At 35.6% G+C, this 20608-nt stretch overlaps 2 protein-coding genes across 6 annotated transcripts; one reads left to right on the top strand and one right to left on the bottom strand.

Moving 5' to 3' along the window:
• Nucleotides 1-322: 322 nt before the first annotated feature.
• LOC113710225 (chlorophyll a-b binding protein 21, chloroplastic) lies at nucleotides 323-1206 on the top strand. Its single transcript, XM_027233113.2, has one exon. The coding sequence runs from the start codon at nucleotides 323-325 to the stop codon at nucleotides 1115-1117; it is 795 nt and encodes a 264-aa protein (XP_027088914.1). The 3' UTR covers nucleotides 1118-1206.
• A 471-nt stretch (nucleotides 1207-1677) lies between these two features.
• LOC113710223 (probable starch synthase 4, chloroplastic/amyloplastic) lies at nucleotides 1678-19160 on the bottom strand. Of its 5 annotated transcripts, XM_027233109.2 has the most exons (17): nucleotides 18815-19156; nucleotides 17067-17694; nucleotides 16610-16709; nucleotides 16072-16517; nucleotides 15470-15972; nucleotides 15306-15357; nucleotides 10538-10660; nucleotides 10344-10419; nucleotides 10072-10256; nucleotides 9787-9981; nucleotides 9558-9629; nucleotides 7593-7802; nucleotides 6191-6316; nucleotides 3842-3991; nucleotides 3697-3758; nucleotides 3525-3600; nucleotides 1678-2251 (listed from the first exon to the last, which is right to left on the bottom strand). In XM_027233109.2, the coding sequence occupies exons 1-17, from the start codon at nucleotides 18970-18972 to the stop codon at nucleotides 2075-2077; spliced, it is 3339 nt and encodes a 1112-aa protein (XP_027088910.2). In that variant the 5' UTR covers nucleotides 18973-19156; the 3' UTR covers nucleotides 1678-2074. The 5 variants fall into 5 exon arrangements, with proteins under 5 accessions (XP_027088910.2, XP_027088911.2, XP_027088912.2 ...); XM_027233110.2 differs by having other exon boundaries at nucleotides 15470-16517; nucleotides 17067-17641; nucleotides 18815-19160; XM_027233111.2 differs by having other exon boundaries at nucleotides 15470-16517; nucleotides 17067-17712; nucleotides 18815-19158.
• Nucleotides 19161-20608: the final 1448 nt, after the last annotated feature.

Raw genomic sequence — 20608 nt, 5'->3', positions numbered from 1 at the left:
GAAATCTGTAGGTCTCCATGCAATAGCTTGATGCAATCCTGAGTGGCAGACGTGTAACAAATCTAGTGGTTGACGTCTTCCAGAAAACTATATGAGTAGATGGATGCTTGAGTGCTACGTGGACAAGTGAAGTCATGGAGATACAAAACCAAGAATCTTGGAGGCCAATGAAAATCAAGATACTGATATGCTAAGATAAGGAGGACCGTTGCCTTAGTTCCTATAAATAACTACCAATAAGCCAACTTGTCCACCATCACCAAGAACAAAAAAACTTCACTGACTTTGAAAAGAATCAAGCGATCCTCCATTGCTCAGAATCATGGCTGCCTCAACTATGGCTCTCTCCTCCCCGTCCTTTGCCGGAAAGGCGGTGAAACTCAACCCCTCCGCCCCTGAGCTGATGGGAAATGGCAGGATCTCAATGAAGAGAACTTCCAGGCCTGCCCCATCTGGGAGCCCATGGTACGGCCCAGACCGTGTTAAGTACTTGGGCCCATTCTCCGGTGATCCCCCAAGCTACCTCACCGGCGAATTCCCTGGTGACTACGGTTGGGACACTGCTGGGCTGTCAGCTGATCCCGAGACCTTTGCCAAGAACCGTGAGCTCGAGGTGATCCACTGCAGATGGGCCATGCTTGGAGCCCTTGGATGCGTCTTCCCCGAGCTCTTGTCTCGCAACGGAGTCAAGTTCGGGGAAGCTGTGTGGTTCAAGGCTGGATCCCAAATCTTCCAAGAGGGTGGACTCAACTACTTGGGCAACCCAAGCTTGATCCACGCCCAAAGCATCTTGGCTATCTGGGCTTGCCAAGTTGTCTTGATGGGAGCCGTCGAGGGTTACCGTATCGCCGGCGGACCACTTGGTGACGTGACCGACCCAATCTACCCCGGTGGCAGCTTTGACCCATTAGGACTTGCTGACGACCCTGAAGCCTTTGCTGAGCTCAAGGTAAAGGAGATCAAGAATGGTAGATTGGCCATGTTCTCCATGTTCGGATTCTTCGTCCAGGCCATCGTCACAGGCAAGGGCCCTTTGGAAAATCTTGCTGACCACCTTGCAGACCCTGTTAACAACAATGCTTGGGCATATGCCACCAACTTTGTTCCCGGAAAATGAAATTTCTTACTAGGACCAATCTGATCGATGGATCTGTAACATTCTTGTGAATTAATGGAGAATGTAAAGTGAATTTTGGTGTGCTTCAATTGAGTCTCGTTTTCTGATTCTCTCTTTTGTAGCATGCATTTTTTTGCTTTTGTTTTTCGCGCAATATTATCAGATGTAGTTTTAGAGAAAAGCCTCGCTGTTGCAGATTGTCATCATGAAATCTGCCGGAGAAATTTTACTCTGGAATAAAAGGCACCTTACAATTTGGACTAAAATATGTCGGTACTTTTGTTTCATGGTGAAACAAGAACTCGAAATAAGTAAAGAGGAATTGAGTGAACTTTGAATAGATACACTGATTTAGGTGATCCAGAAAACAAAGATTTCCACTTCTCCACGTCACCAAATCTTTATGGCTCCCAAATTCTTCTCAGAAATAACAAGAAATTACTTCATTCCTTGCCTAGCCGGCTTACACTTCCTGATGCATGAGACGACAGCAATGAGACATGATTCAGAAAAGAAACATGCACAAGAAACCTTTCAATTGTGGGAGTAGAGAAAAGCTCTTTACAAGTATTTGATCTTCGGATTTCACTTGATGTGCCTCTGTAAATCAGTTATCTGTACATTCTCAAACTTTAAACCTAGCATTATATAGGTTTTACAAACTAAAAAAGTAATCCAAGTATATACTAACATGATGTAATTCATCTACAGAGCAAAGATTGTGTCAACAAAAGAATTTTAGAAAATGGAGATTCGATCTGGTCCCACTCATACTGCTGATGTGATCCAGAGGCAGGATGCCAATGTAGTTCTATCAGCTCCCATTGTAGGTAGGCATGTCAGGTATGCCTTCTGAGTAATACGTATGCTGGTCAAGCAAAAAATTACCAGTGCACAGCTAGTCTGGATATCAGTGGCAGCAGATGAAAAGAAAAGGGTTCATGCCAGTATTAAAGTTCAGGCACGATTTGCAGCCCTAGCTCTTGCCACAGACTTTTCATAAAGCTCCTCATATAGAGAAGCTGACGAGTCCCAGCTAAAGTCAATCCTCATAACCTTTTGAACAAGTTTTTGCCAAAATTCACTATTGTTCTTATAGTGGAAAAAGGCACGTTCCAAGGCATTGTTAAACGCCTGCAGATGACCCGAATTCAGCACAAGTTGAGAATACAAAGAAAACGCATCTCTATTCAGAAACAGAATTCATACTTAGAATAGCAACGCCAACAAAGAAAGTGCTAGAAAAATCTAGTATAATGAGGAAAGGTGACAAACATCTAGTATAGTATTAATCTGTTGAAGCTTTTTTAATGTAAATAAATATAAGTGTTGAAATGTGAGGTACTACGTCCTTCGGTACATAAAGTATCAAGAAGTAGCATTACATAAAGCAACAACCACGCAAAGGAAGCAGAAAACACCTTGGCGTTACACAGCAATGGCAAGTAGCATAATAATTCTGATCTTAAGTCTATAATATCTAAGAGAAACTTTACCAATAATAGATTGTTAAGACAAGCATACCATAAAACTTAAATGTGAGGAAAAGGAGTTTTATTGTCTTCGAAAAAAATCATCAAAGAAGGAGCCAGAAGAGAATAATCACACCGTCATGAATTTAAAAAATGTTGATCATCAGAATATTGAACCTAAATTTCAAGTATGTAACTCAAAAAGGCAGGTGGTGCTACTAAATCAAGGGAAATTAGTGCAATAAATCAAGTGTCTTTTCATAAATATCATGGTTTAAAAACAAAATTAGAACTAATTTTCTACCAGTAAATATCCAAATCAGACTTTCTTTGACATCATTTCACTTCGGTAGTTGTCATGTATTTTGATTGAACTTGATTCTCACAGCATTTCTTCTTTCTTATCTTGGTAACTGATAGATGTGTGCATCTTGAGAGAGAGAGAGAGAGAGAGAGAATGTGAAAAGGATTTGAAAAGGATTTTTTTAATGTATGATGTGTGCATCTTGAGAGAGAGAGAGAGTGTGTCCGCAAGTTGGAGGGAATCCGCAATTTTACAGAAGAAAGATTGAGCAAAATGTGTGTAACATGTTTGGGTACTTGTCAATCTTTGTCGTGTGTGTGTGTGTATATTTATGTGAGAGAGCGAGAGAGAGAGACTTCCAAGGCTTCATCAGTAACTAAACCAGAAGCATTTTAGGTTTAGCTTTTGCCTCAAGTGACTTTTATCTGCAGAGACTGAACCCTTTATCAAGTGGAGCTAGCTTTGAAAATAAAAATTCCATAACAAAAGAAGTGGAGCTAACTTAATCCATGTAATTGTGGATAAACCTTGTTATCCAACATGCGAAGCAGAGAAACACTCGAAGCTTTTGATTTAGTGCTTAAAGAGGGAAATGAATAGACAGTTTATACATCCATGAATTAGGAATGACCTGCTCATCAGCCGTCAAAAATGTGAATCCATTTCTGAACTCTTCAGGTATTGTGTCATCATCAACATCAAAAACACTGTAAGAGCAATCAAAAACACAAGGCAATTCTCCAAGTGTTATTTGACCAGTCAAATATTCACAGTTAAAATATCATGTAGTGATTACTCCCCACCTGTCATTTAGACCTCCAGTTTTCCTCACAATTGGGATGGATCCATATCTCATTGCAATCATCTGCACATTCTAACCCAGTATGAGAAGAGAAGAGTGTTTCTAATGCAGCTATTTTTGTCAGTGTTATTGAGACATCAATTTACCTGTGTAAGGCCACAAGGTTCAAAGATGGAGGGGATGACAACCATGTCAGACGCAGCATATATAAAACGAGCTAGAGACTCATCATACTTCAATAACAATCTTGCATTTTCATGACTCTGAAACTGGTTGGCTATGTCTTCAAATTCCCTCTGTATAAAAACGTTAGAGACAATAGTTCGAAAGCAAAGCATATGAAAACATAAACCTTCAACAGAGCTACTGAAGAAAGATAACCTAAACTCCGTTGCTTGTAATTTACTTCAGAAAATAAGATAAACATGAGGATATTCCAAAATGTAAAAAAACCTGAAGATCCATTAAATATCTATAATGAGGTAACCTAGGAATTGATTGAATAAATTAGGACATAACCTTGTGCACTAATTCTGGTGTTTGACAGTTATGAATATACACACACAGCCAAGAATGTGTGAGAGTTCCCAATGACACCACCTTCCAATTGAAAAGATTAACTAGGCATCTTATGAATCCAAAGATCCCTAAGGTCTTGTACTACGTATTGTGTTGAAGTACTACCAAAAATAAAATTGAACACTTCAACTCTAAGATAAACAATACTTACGTTGTTAGGTGAGCAATTATGAGCCAAGCAATTAAGACTTCCAAATTGTGCTAGCCACTTGAAGAGTAGAACTAAAACCAGTACAAGGAAAATATGAAGGAAAAAAGGTGGTAGATGCGGCCAAGCTCTAATATCATTTGGGCCAACAATTTGTGGAGTAAGTTTGGTCTGGAAGGAATATTCGAGCCCCAGATGGAGAGGAACAAGGAGATGTTCGAGGAACGTTAAAAGTAATTTCAAGGTTTTCGGGACTCTTTGGCAGTTTTGTGCTTAGAAAATCAAGGAGAAAGCGATTTGATGTGAGCTGCAATTAGGAAAAAAGAGGATGTTGTTCTAGTAACCACTTCTAGGATGAAATAGATACCATACATGGAATTAGAATTACGTCCAAGATTTCAAGACATGCATAATAACACTAGAAGCCCTTAATTGTTAATCAACAAGAGAAGAATATAAACATGGGAGTTCAAATACCCCAGGCCTACATCCAAAATTGTTACTTGAAATGAAACTTAAAAAATAACCAAGAAAAAACCTGACTTACAAAAAAGTTAAGATCTAGAATACAATGCATAGATCTTCAGCACTGTAAGCCACTGCTATTTACTGTGGTCTATTTGGAAGATAAGAAAGAAGAATAAGGTATGAAATAAAGCTGCTCTTCTTCATTGATTAAAGTTATCAGAGGGTCAGAAGCTAGTTCATTTTCCTTAGGGATGTCGATTCAGTGATTACATTGCAAAAATTGTGGAAATGCTTCAATGAAGAAGATTGAATGAATAGGTCAGTGAAGAGAACGCTACTGTACACTGTTAAATCATAGTTAACAGATTCACAAATCTCGGAAAATTTTATACAAAGAATTAGACTCTAAAGTGTACTTGCATGGTAGATCAAATGATATCCTTACCTCCAAGAAGAAAATCATCTAATATGGATGCATGATACCAAGTCAACATATTTTTAAGAGATTCAAGATTCATCATTGGTAGGTTGTGCATCAATTTTTGATAAGAGTAACTACATACACAATTTACAAGGATAGCCTAATGATTTCCAATAAATTGTAAGCTGGAAGAGAATCTACTAGCTGACATTCTACCAATGCAAGCTTTCAGAAAAAACTAGATCAGATCTATGAACAAGCAAATGAGTTGCCAATTTTTGTTAGGAAAGCAGTCAACATAAAAGGTTTAGGAAATAACTGCATATAGTCTTTGTAGATTTTCAATCTGTTATTTTAGCTGGAGATCAACTTTAAGTCCCTCCTGCATTCATCTTATCTGTAGGATATCATTCCATTTGAAGCATTTTAACAAACCAGTAGTATCCATGACAAATATCTTAATGGTTCAAGGTGGATTTTAATACAATAAGAATAGATACGAATTATTTATAACATCTAATTTATCTTTTGTGTTAGTAAAACTAAAAGACAGAAAAATCCTAATCTGGAGATAAAGTAATCCCTCCATTCCATGTTATGTGTCAGAGTAACTATTTTCTACTCAGCCTATATCATTTGTGATTTGAAAAGTAAAAAAAATGTAAAGTAATTTTCTATTTTACCCCTCATATAAAATTTTCAATGAAAGATTCTAGGAGCAATAATTAACCGCTAAAATTAAAACTAAATGTTTAGTTAAAAGGAAAATATAAAACCTTGATTTGTCAACTGATGTGGCTTGGTCACAATTAACGTTTGCTTAAATCTATTCAAGGTTAATAAAGGCTCATAAATGAAACAGGAGTCATAATCTATTACCTGAATATGTGACACAGGGCTTGATCCAAGAAGGATAAATTGGCCTCCTAGTTCCAGCGTTCGATACAGTGCATGCCTAATAAGATGCACACCTTTTTGAGGAACCAACCTTGTGATGCATCCAACCTGCTCAACAACAGACAAGGAAGGTCTAGTAAGCAAATTAGCTTCATTTAGGAGCATGGACCCACATAAGATGCATTATGCTCATGGAAAAACCTTTATTCCATTGAACACGACAAAGTCATAACATCAATGCCATGCAGCAAACAACCGATTACCAGCACTGAGAGTAAAATGTTGCACTGCTATGGTAATCCAATAATATTGGAACTGCCATCTTCATAAGAGATTCAAACAGGTAATCTTCCTTGCAACCAAAAATTTTTCATCATAAAGTACAAGATTACTTTCCCGAAAATGTTGTGTGTAGTATTTTACTGTCCTCATGTTGTTCATCTTCTGTCCATTCATTTTTCTTTTTTCTTTTTTTTTTTTGGGTGCATGTGTGTATTTGTTTGTTTGGCAACTAGGGGTAGAAAGAACAGAAAACAAATTTCAGAAGTCAACACCAATTGAGATTCAGTGGCACAACTTACATCAAAGAATCCCTTACAGAGGATAACAATCAAATATACTCAAAAATAATTCCTTATGAATGTTGGCAAAGGAAAAAACCATGCTACATTTGCCCAAGAGCACATTGTACCATTACTCAATTGTTTAAAAGACTTTTTACCTAGTTTGATGCTGATCATTAAAATAACAATTAATATGTTAAGATGGTTGGACAATATCAAACGGACTGGACATGAAATAACCCAATAGATATTAGACAACACAGTGTTCGTCATAAAATCTAGGGGCTGGCAATAGGTATGCTGTGCAAGTGTAGAGTTGTTCAAAAACAACCCTATCCCGTCCACCACCCGACAAATTATTACGTTTTCTATCATGCTATGACCAATTTGATGATCATATTCATGGCCCATTCATGCTCATTGACAAAATTCCCTTTAGCTATGTTCATAATTTGCTACTTATGCAAATATGTACGCACAATTTAATGCAAAACTATCTTTTGCCACAGATGATGATTAATTTAGTAAGAAATCAATAAGTACACAAAACAAACTCTCGACTTTGACACAAAAAAAATAAATAATAAAATAAAATAAAAATTGAAAAAACAATAGATGGTACATAATACATCTCAATGCTGAAATGTATTTCTGGTATAAGCTCATACATACGTATACTCTTAATTTATGCCATGCTAACAATATCACACCCCCATCAAAAGTTATACTCTCATAATCGATGATGCATGATTTATGTAAAATATCATGTTCATCAACATGTGCTATTTTTACTGAAAGGAGAAAAAGCTTATAATAATTACCAAAGGCTGTCCAATATTAGCAGAAGAAAGACCTAGCTTTCTTCTTAAAGCTTCTTTATTTTCAGCTTTCCCTTGAGTATCAAAGGCACTGTACTGTACTTTGAGAAAAGTGTCACGAGTGGGGTTCCATGCATCAGTATCTATTCCATTGAGAATTCCCACAAATTTTTTAGCATGAGAGTTCAGTGTAGCATGAAGGCCTCGTCCTCCCTGAATGAAACACCCAAAAATATCACTAACAAAATGAGAAATAATAGGAAACACCATATATCCTGTTGTGCATGGTTATTAACTTTATATAGCTGATTTAATTAAGATGGACTCAAAATCCGTATGAACTTGAACTGTATGAATAAGATTGGTGTAAAATAAAAAACCTGAGTCCCAACAGAAAGCCATCCAGTTGAAGAAAAGTTCCTTTCTTGAATACATAAATGTTATTAGTCTCTTTATCCGAAAAAATGCCAGACCTAGGAAACTATTGGTGATTCCCATGAGGACAACATGACAAAAGCTTCTTAGTTAGTACTACAGGAGTGCCAGACAAGCAACTCAAATGCCTTTTCCTAAGCTTTCATTTTATCCCTAGCCAAAACCCATCACTGAACTTTATTTTGAAAGAGAGTTTCAATTGGACCCGTAGTGTACAAACTGTTGTAGAGGTAAGTTCCACTACAGAAGCCACTATGCTAACAAAACAACAAGAGCTTTTAAACAAGAATCACTCTAATTATAGCCACATGGAACCAAAAAGTGGATAAAAGATACTATATATAATCAGCTTTAAGTTGATTCTGAAGCTTCCACAGTTAAGATTAAAGCAAATGCATCTAACTGCACTAGAGGTTCTTCGCAGTCATTCTGGCTCCATAACCCCTTTTTTTACAAAATTTGTCCCTTCTATTCTTTTCTCGTCATCTCATGCTCTCCAAGACCCTCAGAATGATAAGTCATAGCTATTTTTGCCTGATATCTAACAGACATGCACTTACATATACAAAATTCTCCCCACAAGCAAATTCTAATCTTGCTCAAGTTTCCATCTCTGCAGCTGCTTTAAGTTACAAAATTACTAAACTACATGCAATAAAATCTTTGCAGTACACAAAGAATTTTCTACTAATAAAGCTTCAGATAATAAGCAGCTGATCCAAGGGTTGGAAGTAAAACTTCATTTTCTCACCATTGCATTGGAAAGCACTATCGTTTTGGACCAAAAGCTCTAAAGTCAATTCATCAATTCTCAGATGATCTGTACTAAAACCTCGGTAAACATGGAAATCATTAAAAAAGATAACCAGCACTAATCATGATATTTATAAACTAAAGCAATGGAGCTCAAACTTCATCTCAAAATCTTCAATGGAATATATCCTTCCAAATATGTTTATTTATGTAAAGCAGTCCAAAACCCAATGACTTAGGGTACTTCCACTTTATTGGGACCATGTTCTTTTGATGTGTTGCACTACTTCACCGGGTCACAAATGTCAACAACCATGAATGCCAAATTGAACAAATTCTGCTTGTCCCTTAAGGATGTCATATGCTGGTTGTACATTTCCCTTGTTTACACATAAACAGATTTACTAGTTGTTAATAGTATATAAAATCAATATTTGTTGATCCAGCATCCAAGCTAGTGCATTCAGCAAGCGGGTACCTCAAGTCTAGCACTCGGTCTTTCTCAATGCTCAACCATCTTCAACAGTATGAAGACCAAATATTCGTGGAAAGTACACCTCAATACTCGATGCACAAAAGATTTTGGGAAAGAAATAAGAACAAAATACCAAAAAGAAAGCACAGTGAAGACAACAACCTGTATCATAGGGCTGCCAATAAAATAATCACTAACAAGTGCTTAAAAGCAGACATGGTAAGATGTTGCACAGAAGCAAAACGCATGTTGAGTTTACAAAAATGTACAGATTAGATCTCTTACAATATCAGCAGTACCCATACCTCAGCAGTCCGCACCTCTTGGGCATAGGTCGGTGAAACAGTTGTTACAATGTTAGAGAACACAATTCCTCCCTGAGAAACAACACCTGAGCTTTTAATGTGATAAAAATACATGTACGTAAAGTCACTAGATGTACATGAGACTTAAACTGAAAGGAACTAGCACAAACAAGTAATAGACACAGCTGTCAATAATAGAAGAAAACAAAACCAGCTAGAGCCACATTACCTTAATGGGATTGACCCTGTCATGTGCGGAATTGTCTTGTATTCTATCTGGTCTATTTAAATGGTGAACATCAAGACCACATGATGCTAGTTCTGAAGCTGGCGCAGTCCCTTGATACTCAAAATTGTGGCATGTAAAACATAGCCGAGCTGAATTCAAACCTTTTGGTGCATAAATATCCCAATATAGCGGAGCCTTTGAATAGCATGAAAAACTTTTAGCTGAAATATAATATCAAGACAAAAAGAATTAACATTTGTATTATCAAACTAAAATCTCCCATACCACAAAAGCTGTCTGCCAATCATGGCAATGGATTATATCTGGTTTCTTGCCAGCTTGAATAAGTAACTCAAGTGCTGCCCTACTGAAGAATGAGAACCGCTTAAAATCATCATGTTCACCATAAAATTGTCCTCTCCAGAAGAAATTTCCTGGATGATGAGGCTCAATAAAATAGACAGGAAGACCTGAGATTTTGCAATCAAAGTGAACTGCTGTATTAACACAATAAAGCACTAAAACATTTCCTTAAGGAGTAAGTAAACATTCTTAACCTTCAACGGTGCCAGTCCAGATCTTGTTTTTGTGTAGCTGACCATCAAAGTATGACTCAACCACTGCATCTAAAGCCTGTAAAGCATAAGCCATATATTTGTAATGAAATTCACCATATTAAGAATTATCTTCCTGCAGAATCCTCCATAAGCAAGACCACAAAACAAGAATCAAGTCCAAGCAGTGAACTTACTCTTAAATCATGAATAAGCTCATACTGCATGCAATCATATTTAGGAAGAATAATCTCCACAAGATGCCCTCTCCTTTGTAAAGCTTTACCGAGCCCAGTCACCACATCACCAAGACCACCAACCTTCATATAGACAGGTATAGTTATATCACGTAAATTTCATCAAAATGAAAGTAATTCAGAAGATGGTGCAGCAGTATTGATAAAAACTCCCCCAGCAATATCAATTCCTCAAGGATAAATGCAAAAATGCATGAAATTTTGTATAAGATCCCTATGCAGAAAGTTCATATACTAAATGTTAAGTTCTCAATACAATAAGAGTCCTTACAAACTACATGTTCTTATCAAAACCACGGGCAGAGATTGTCAATCAGAAAACTAGATGTTCTTGAAGGAGGAATATGCAAAATTGTTACTTTCCCCCACCAACATCATCATCATCATCATCATAATAATAATAATAATAATAATAATAATATTAATTAATAAAATACAACGATTGTCAAGTGTCAGATGGCCAGAGATATTCTAATAGTCTGAAGAGTTATTTCTACCTAGTGGAGCATTTCATCAATAAAAAACTCATAGATATTAGCTCTCATATATCATATTACAAGCAGAAAAGAAGATGGTGCACAGAAGCAAAATGAATAATATATATGAAACATATGAAGACTTTTTACTTTATTATAGCAGTGAGAAACATAAAATTTGCCAATCTAGGAGGAGAAGAAATATTGGGCTCATTGTTATTCACATTAAAAAGGAAGTACTTTCTAATAATATGTAACGTCAGCGTAGGTTTCAAAAGGCCAACACTATCAGCCAACAACATTATCAGATTCAACAAAGATCAATCAACTTTTGGAAGACCCCTGCTCTGTGCCTTTGATGGGAAAATTTTAGCAATTTATTATTTCTCTATACAAGATGGGTTGAGGGAGAGAGAGAGGGGGGGGGTCTAGCCTCCAAGTAAGACATTCTTTCTGGCTTCTTAGGTGTCCTTGGCATCTTAATAGCTCATTCAAAGTTGAAACAAAGGCAATCATAGAGGCATACTTGTTTATTTTACCCCACCAAGCTGACACATTCAGTGGATTTTAAGTGAATAGTCTTTTCTTGAACAGGCAGACTGAAGTGCAAAGAAAGCGTACAACACACAATTAATGCTTGAAGAATATCAGTTTAAAGAAAATACCAGAGATAACCCTAAATACGGAGCTACTCCATCAAAACACCTTTGTTCATTACTAAAATTTAGGGTTTTCCCCTGAACAGCAAGCTGATCTATCATACACTGCAGTTCTAAAGGAAGGAAATTATGAAGTTTGAATTTCATATATAATCAAAATAGAACAAAAAGCCAAACGTCAGGATTTGGACATATGTAGGGTTACAAGAATTGTAACCTATTTGAACTTTAAACTATGCTAACAGAATTTGTCCTGCATTGTGATACAGTGCAAAAAAATGCAACAAGCGGATAATATTGATATTAGCATTCTCAGCCTAAGAAAATTTATGAATCTGAGGAAAGAAAGGGAAAGATATGGAATTTATAAGAAGGGGTGAAAGAATAAGAAGAGTGGAAAGAACAGTAGAAATTCTAGGAATCCCAACCACATTTTTTTATAGATTGACCAAACAAAACAGTTTGTCTGCTTCAATTCTTCAAGAAAGGTGATAAAACTTTTATTTATTTATTTATTTAGTTTTTATTATTGTTATTTTTGTTAATGGATGGGCATGACCCAATTTGCTCGGCTGCCTCTGAGAACATGAATTACCCCACAAGACGCGTGCAATGGCGCAGCTTACACTGTTTGTGTGCCCCAAATGTGACAAATTTTCATTAATTCAACTAAGCATACATCAATTTTTCCGTTACATTAGATCAATTCCTTCTGTAGAAAACAGCACATGGAGCCCAAGCATTCTTAGTTACTCATTATACTTTACACCTACTGGAACTCAACAGTTACATATGCTGAATGCAACTGATCTAGGAAACCAAGTTCAACTTGAACTCGTAAAAATTGCTACGTGTCTGCAGCTGTTAGGCCTAGGATTCGGCAATTCTAGTTGGACTTGACAACTTAAATTTAGAAAGCGCGTACTTAGAGCAGTAACAGTCAAGCATTTTTGAAATGACAAAAATACCATTCAAACCTAGCAAACCCAATAATAACACTATAACACTAGGATAACCTAAAGGGCATCAAAACTTACCCTATAAACAGCTAGAAAGTCAAGCAATCCATTGATATTTGGTAATCTTGAAAGCCCCTATCTACACATTTATCACATAAACTTTCTATTGTGCAGCTTTAAAGAAGCCAACAGACTTGACAAACCAATAACCACAAATAAAGATATGACCAAACATGACTTTAAGCATCATCCAAAAATCAGACCAGGGAAACCAGTAACACATAACAGAATGACACTATTTAAACACTTTAATTACAATGTCAGAGAAATGTAATGCAAGACAACAATCTACTTGAAAACCAATGAAGCTGTGGTCAAAGGTTTCTGACAAAAGCAGAAAAGGAACAGCCTAAGATCCTTCTTCAACATAAACCGATGAGATCAGAAGAAAATAAAACACTAACGAGTAGAAATAGATGCCTTTCATCAACCATCATCATCTAAAGAAATTCACCCCTTGTTTGATACGTAGGAATGGCCTGGAAAGAAAAGGCCTTTCCAACTTGTCCATTCCATTTCAGCGTTTAGTATGGCTTTCCCACTGAAATGTTCATTCCAACATTTTCCTAGAATCCTAAAAAATTTGGGAAAAGCCCTTTCCACCTTCATCCTAGAATGCCTAAATGGTAGGACGTCAAATTTATCCTTATAAATTTTTACACTAGACCATGATATCTTAGCCTCTTTGTAACATGTAAGGTCAATTCATTTTTGAATGTAATTTTTCATAATAATTAATTTTTCTTGTATTTAAAATAATTGTTTTTTCTTTTATACTAGGAAACAAATGTTTTAAAATACTTTATTCTTTGACTTTTGAACAACTGTGCAAGAATTTTTTGTGAATCTTATCAAAATTGAAATAGATTAAAATAAATTATAATTGTTTGGCTTCATTTAATTTGTATTTTATGTTGCTAATTATATTGCTACAAAATTATAACTTAAAAATCTATATATTAAAATAAATCAAGAATTACAATTGAAGAGTTTTGATATCAATCCTCATTTATTTTTTAAGTAAAAATATCAAAATTTCACATAAATAGACAAATACTATTATGGAACAAATAAAAGAAGTAATAAGGCATGTTACGTCCTATAAACTAATCCAGGGCAATTAAGTCAATTTTGCATTTACTATATTTCATTCTAACATCTAAATATTGATTATACCAAATATCGAAAACTGGGTAAACTTTCCATTTTGACTTGTCTAATGATAAAATTTTTCCCTTGCAATTCTGGGTGTAAATGTGTTCTAGGTGAAAAAACCTTTCCATTCTGAGCATTCCTGCGTATGAAACGAGGGGTTCAATGTGAGCATAACAATCGAAACAAGGAGGCGTAAGAACCACTTCAAACAAGTCATATTTGGGGAAAAAAAATTCAACTGAATAACTACCACACTCTAGAGCATCCAAAAAACTCCTAACACCTGCCATATTATTCCGGCATGAGATGTTTTCCTTAAGCAAGACCTAAAAGCTCATAGAAAATTCTCCATGTAGGCATAATTTCTTTTCAGCAACCTAGAAGTATCCTAAATACCATTCATTTATTTAAAAGAAAGATGTTGAGTAGATGTCAACAGAGAACCATGTAGACTAACTAAAAAGTCTCAGCATCAAAGGATCCTCCTGAGTGCTCCTATATCAACCCGTTGAGAATTGACCCAACTTACCCTTTGATAGCTCTGATTGAGATAACGTCACAACCCAAAAAAAAAAAAAAACACTCAACCACACAAAAAAGGCTGGCTAGAAAGTAAGAGGGAAAACATTAGTTTGATGGTGCTTTATGACTGGGGTTGTAAATCAAACCAAACAACTCGGTACTCAGCTTGAATTTGACTCAAACCAGGCTCGTTCAAACTTGTTTGTTTAGGTATCAATCCAAGCCCGAACATGATTTCAAACTCGAAAATATTAATGAACCAATCATGATCTTCATGTTGTCTGAGTCAATGTATTCAGGAACATATGAAACAAGTAAATTTCATAAAAATATACCTATAGTTTCCTTTCTTAACTCCGCTTTTTTCCTTTGTGTATATTGCTTATCTTCTAAATAGAAGCACATAATACTCGTCTCTTGAATAGACATAATTGATTTTAATCACATCCCTAATTCATCGTAACAGATTTCTTGAAAATCAGAAAGCAAAAATTAAGAGAAAAAAGCAATATTAGAGTGAAAATCTCCATATAATAAAACATGAAATTTCAAATCAAGCCAAGCTTTGATTGTATGTACTTGAACTCAATACTTTAACAAGCCAAGCCAAGCCAAGTTTTCCATGAACATACGTTTGAAATTTCAAGCCAAGCTCGATCAGTTTCTTTCAAAAAATTTTCAAACGCAAGTCAAGTTCAAACGTTCCTTTTAATTTTCAAACCAATGCTGAACATACCTCTGTCCGACTCGTTGAGACTTGTTTTCAACCCTATTTATGACCAGGAGAATGATTCTCACATTTAAGAAGGAAATTTTCTATCCACAGAATCAAAAGTTAGACTGTTTATAATTCTGAAAAGGAAATAAAAAGTTATACCTTTGCAACAGGTGCTATCTCAGCAGCAATGTGAATGACATGCAACTCTGAACTAAACATTGACAACCAGTGAATGTTAGAGACAAGCAAGCATGAACACTGTAGCATCACAAGAACACGAGCAAAATACACAAACTAGAATAAAAGATGCAAAAGGATTATACCTTTTAGGGGATGAAATTAGCCGTAGAAACATAGAGATTATTTCATGTTGTTTCTTTTCCTTGCATGACATGTATGCATTGCAAATATGTCCATCTCTCTTCCATACCATTTCTCTCAAGAGCCCGGCATCGTCGGTTGATATCTTCTTTTCAAGCAACCAAGCATCAATCATAAGCAATAACTGACTCCAGAATTCCCAAGGCATATCATTCACAGGTTCATCCTCTGCTCTTCTTTTGCTTTCTTCTTTTAGATTACTGAGTGTATCCTGAAATTCTTTTACAGAATCTTGATACAACTGAACATAACCATGAATCTCTTCGTCAGACTTTTGAAGCCGTTCATCAAGAATTCTTAGTTTTTGCTGCATTAGATCATTATAATGTTGTAATCTCTCTGATGATAGCTTGTAGACATTAGCCTCTTCAAGAGATTCTTCAAGCTTGTCAACCTTCTTTCGTAGTTCTTGGTTTTCTTGCAGGACAAAAATAGCTTGGTCTGCCTGTTTGGCTGCCTTATCAAGTAATGTTTGCAAGTGCTCTACCTTTTCATACAAATTTTTGCATTCAAACTTCAACATAGATAATTTTGAAACTTCTACCTGAGATGCAGCAAGTTTATTATCCAACCCTTTCAATGAAGACTCCAAAAACGATTTTTCTCTCTCTAACATCTGAACACGTTCATCTGTTCCCTTAATATCTCCAAGATCTGCTTTTAGTGCTTGAAGATCATTCTTTAGGGACAAGTTCTCAGTTCTCAGTACATCAAGCTCCTCACTAAGAGAAAAAGGCAGGGAGACATGCTTGTCATGCATACTGCCTTCATTATCACCCCTAGCAAGCAACTCATTTCGTAATTGTTCCAACTGATCTTCAAGGAGTTCCACATGCATCTTTTGTTGTGCAGCAACTCTGAGCTTCTCATCAGTTTCTGCAAGTTTCATCTCCAAAACATTCATCTTCCCCTGTAAAGCCTCTTTCTCACTAAGAATTTTTTCAAGATCTTCAAGAGCGGTAATCCGAGCATGGTTGAGTAGATGGATATCTATCTCAAAAGGAAACTGAATTAAACTTTTCCAGACATTACGTAAGCCAAAAACTGTGCAAGTATTGCTTTAAGGAAAGAAAAGTGCTTACTTTTTTCAGCATTTCTAATCATCCCAATTAAACCTGAAAGATGAACATTTGAAAGCTCATCCTCACCATTAGCCTCATCCTCACCATTAGCAGCAATTGACTGTTTTCGATAGAACATGAGTTCATTATATTCTTAATAAATTATCCATCCTCTCGTATGGAAGAATAAATACAAAAGCAAATCAATAACATTATAGACAAATATAATCTTAATCGAGAATCAACTGATTTAATAGAACAAAATTACTATCTGTGCACAATAAGAATTTTCTTAATAGAGGTCAAGAACAAGTCATCAGATGTATCATATCAAAGGTTCAGCACCCCAAGAATTGATTTTAAAAAAATGTGAATTTTTTGGTTTGAAAACTGAGCATCATAAGTAAGGCGCTACCACATCAGCTATATTAACAATAAATTGATGATAACATACTAATGTCAGCAAAAGAATACATACCACAGGTCTAATCTCATTGAGCAGAGTCAAGCTCATATTCTCATTTGACAGCTCAGCTTCTGATGCAAAATCCATACCATTGGCATCACCTTTCAAACGTGTGATGTTGTTGTTGGGAAGTATTTCAGTTTGCTCAGCATCAAGGTCATCTGCTGTATCTTTCAAGATTGTGATGCCATTTTTGGAGAACTTCTCTGTGTCAGAATCTTCACCACTGGTTGCCAGCAAATCATCACTGGTGGGATGATCAGTTTGCTCAGCTTTTACAGCAGCATCAAGGTCATCTGCTGTATCTTTCAAACGTGTGATTTTGTTATTGGGAAGTATTTCAGTTTGCTCAGCATCAAGGTCATCTGCTGTATCTTTCAAGATTGTGATGCCATTTTTGGAGAACTTCTCTGTGTCAGAATCTTCACCACTGGTTGCCAGCAAATCATCACTGGTGGGATGATCAGTTTGCTCAGCTTTTACAGCAGCATCAAGGTCATCTGCTGTATCTTTTAAGCTTGTGATGCCATCATTGGAGAAGTTTTCCATATCAGAATCTTCGTCACTGGTTGCAGGGAAATTCACACCTGTGGGACGATCAGGATATAACTTCTTCGCTTGCTGTCTTTTATTTTGGGAACTGTACATATTTCAAGGCCTACTACTTAATGAAATCAGAAATACATGAAAACGGAATAGAAAAGAGAAGGCAATGTTAGCTTTGCAAATAGCAGAAGTGCATACGGATGAAAACTCAGATAATTGATGTCATAGAAAGAATAGAGAACTTTCAGGAATGATTTGAAAACCTCAACATTTATGTAAGAGTACCAAGGCATGTTGGTCTGCCCTCCTAGGTTTTAGAATCAAACAATAGCTTGAACATTTCAGTTCTGACAGTTAATCAGTCTTTCACAATAAATAGGCTGCAAACTGAGCCTAAAATTATATTGCATATGGCACCAGAGTCCCCTTGTCACGATCTACAGATCATTGCAAGTATTAGTAGTGACATTTTACCCAAGGTAAAAAAAAAATGGAGGAAACAAACACATTTCCAGGTCTGAGAGACAGGACAGGTTATATTATCCGGCTAGGACGTCACATAGATGTGAGGGACAATGGTGTAACATCCTAATCCTAAAATAGGACAAGTATTTGAGTTATGTTTACTACTTTATTGAAACCAGTATAAAGATGGGGGATAAGCAATTTAACATCACATCAAAAAGGCCCCAAAATCAATATCAATGAGCTCGAGTGATACCATAGAAAGCCATATGCCGACTTCTCAAGAAACTTGTGTGCTCCTATCCTATCCTATTTCTTCAATCACAAAAATAAATAGCATTACAGAGTCCAATTGTATCATATTACTTGACCAAATTAAATTCCAAAATTCACACTCCCAACAACACTGTCTAGTCTACATAGGCAACAGACCTACAATTTAATCATAAAAAAAACCTCTTATTCGTTCTCAAATTTTCTCTAGTTTCATCACCAATTGGCTGCTTTACACCTCTCAAGGCAATACAATAACGTAACCAAAGAAAATCAATAAAATCCCATAAAAACAGGACATAAAAAAAATGCCCCAGATTATCCAGAATCTAAGTTTCAATCTTGTTTCAACAAATTCAAGTTATCGATGCAAAAAATTGGCAACCCATGTGGGATTATTCAAGTAGAAATAAGAAATGAATACTGAGCACTGAAGAAGGTTCCAAAAAAATGAAACAACAATAAAGTCCAAGTACCTGTGATTCCGCTGGCGCATTTTGCAAGAAGCTGGGAGGAAACGATGAGAAACTGAAGGGCAGAACCGTACATTCCCTTGCTTACAGTAGTCGAGCCCTCCTCCTCCATAGCACCACCATCTTTGCCCTAGAAAGCTTGATGCCAACTTGGCTTCCATTGATTACTTCTTCCTTCAAATTTGGTGCAAAACTTCTTCACACAGTCATGGTGTGAAAATGGTGTTGTGGAAGTGTGCGTGTGCGTGAAAGTTGAGAGGGAGAGAACAAACGGTTACTTAGGACCAACGACTAGTGCTTAATGGTAAAAGTATATTATATCTTCTTCTTTCTTCCGGGAGATTTTAGGGGAGAGGAAAAATTGGCTACGTGATGGTGTACTGAAAGGAAAATTGATTTTGTACTGAATTGACACGTGGCAGATGATTAAGCATGTTTATCTTGAGTTGAGAGTGATGGGATGATTTGAGGGTTGAGAGGTGAATGGTTGAGGATGAAGGAAGAATAGTGATTATATTGATGCGTGAAGTTGGAAATTGGGATTTTTTTTTATCATTGCTGCTCGAATCTCAAAATGTGCCTTTCTTGAACTATTTATTTACTACAAGCAAGTCCTACCAAATCTATCATATGTATATTGATTACTTCAAGGAAGGAATCTAGTACTTAAGAGAAAATTGCTTAAAATATTTCTCATATTTTGTTAAATAAATTTTTTCCTCTTTTATTATTAAATATTAATTTTATGTCCATTATAAACTAAAATTAGTATTAACTTTACTCCCATTGCAAATTTCAATTAGTAAAATTTGATCTCAACTTAAATTTGTGACTATTTTTTAACTTGAAATCATTACGAAATTCACATGTGATCATATTTGTGTATAAAACGATTAGATCCCACTTTTTTTAGATGCAAAAATAGATATAGATTAAGTCAAATTTACATTTTTAGGAAAAAAATGAATATAGTTCGGATCAAATCATGCATTTTTAGAGATAAAAATAAATATAAATTGAATTATTTGTTTAATTATAAGCGGATCTATCTTTTTGCCTCTTAAAAAAAAATAAAATAAAAGGGGAAGTCTATTAATTGGGGTCGGTAAACAGTGAAAAATCACATCACCAAGCAGAGTCATAGTATGCCCGTGCGAGCCAACTTGTCAGAATCATGGCACGAAGGATAAGGAATCCGTTTAAGTGATTTAATAAACCACCGGACCAATCTCCTTTCCCAAACTATTATGTTTCATATTGTGATGTAAATTATGCAATCACGAGTATAAATTAATGCAATTCTAGCAATTGATTGGTCTTATTATGTTTCCCAAACTTTTTTTTCTTCATATATGCACTCATATCGAATTGTAACACCTTTGATAGTTCATTATATGGTTCAAAAAAAAAAGAAAAATAGTAGTACACCACCCAATTTGTTTACTCAATATTTATGTGCACATGGTCATAAAAAAATGTCAATCTTTATGTTTTGGCATATTTGTAAACTAATAATAATAGAATGGACTCATTTGAGTAATCATTAATTCTTATGTTGGAATAAATATCCTAATGTCACCGTAACTTATGCCTAAAATTTAGATCACCTTAATTAAATTGCAGCAATTGATTATCATTTTAATTTTCTATTGGTAGGAAATATTTTGCATAAAAAAAAACAGAAAAAAATTAGTACCCACCTAATTTGTTTACTCAATATTCATGTGCACATGGTCATAAAAAATGTCAATCTTTATATTTTGGCATATTTGTAAATTAATAATAATAGAATGGACT

This window comes from Coffea arabica, chromosome 9e, assembly GCF_036785885.1.
Source record: "Coffea arabica cultivar ET-39 chromosome 9e, Coffea Arabica ET-39 HiFi, whole genome shotgun sequence".
Taxonomy (NCBI): domain Eukaryota; kingdom Viridiplantae; phylum Streptophyta; class Magnoliopsida; order Gentianales; family Rubiaceae; genus Coffea; species Coffea arabica.
Note: the sequence above shows the minus strand (reverse complement) of the source record. Positions and strands in the feature narration are given on the sequence as shown.

Excerpts from the sequence above, each read along its gene's own strand:
- LOC113710225 (XM_027233113.2), top strand. The coding sequence starts at position 323 with ATGGCTGCCTCAACTATGGCTCTCTCCTCCCCGTCCTTTGCCGGAAAG.
- LOC113710223 (XM_027233108.2), bottom strand. The coding sequence starts at position 18,972 with ATGGAAGCCAAGTTGGCATCAAGCTTTCTAGGGCAAAGATGGTGGTGC. Across the intron at positions 15,358-15,469 it reads CTAATTTCATCCCCTAAAAG|TTCAGAGTTGCATGTCATTC; the intron begins GTATAATCCTTT and ends GTCAATGTTTAG. Across the intron at positions 10,661-15,305 it reads AGATAGCACCTGTTGCAAAG|GTTGGTGGTCTTGGTGATGT; the intron begins GTATAACTTTTT and ends GTCTATATGAAG.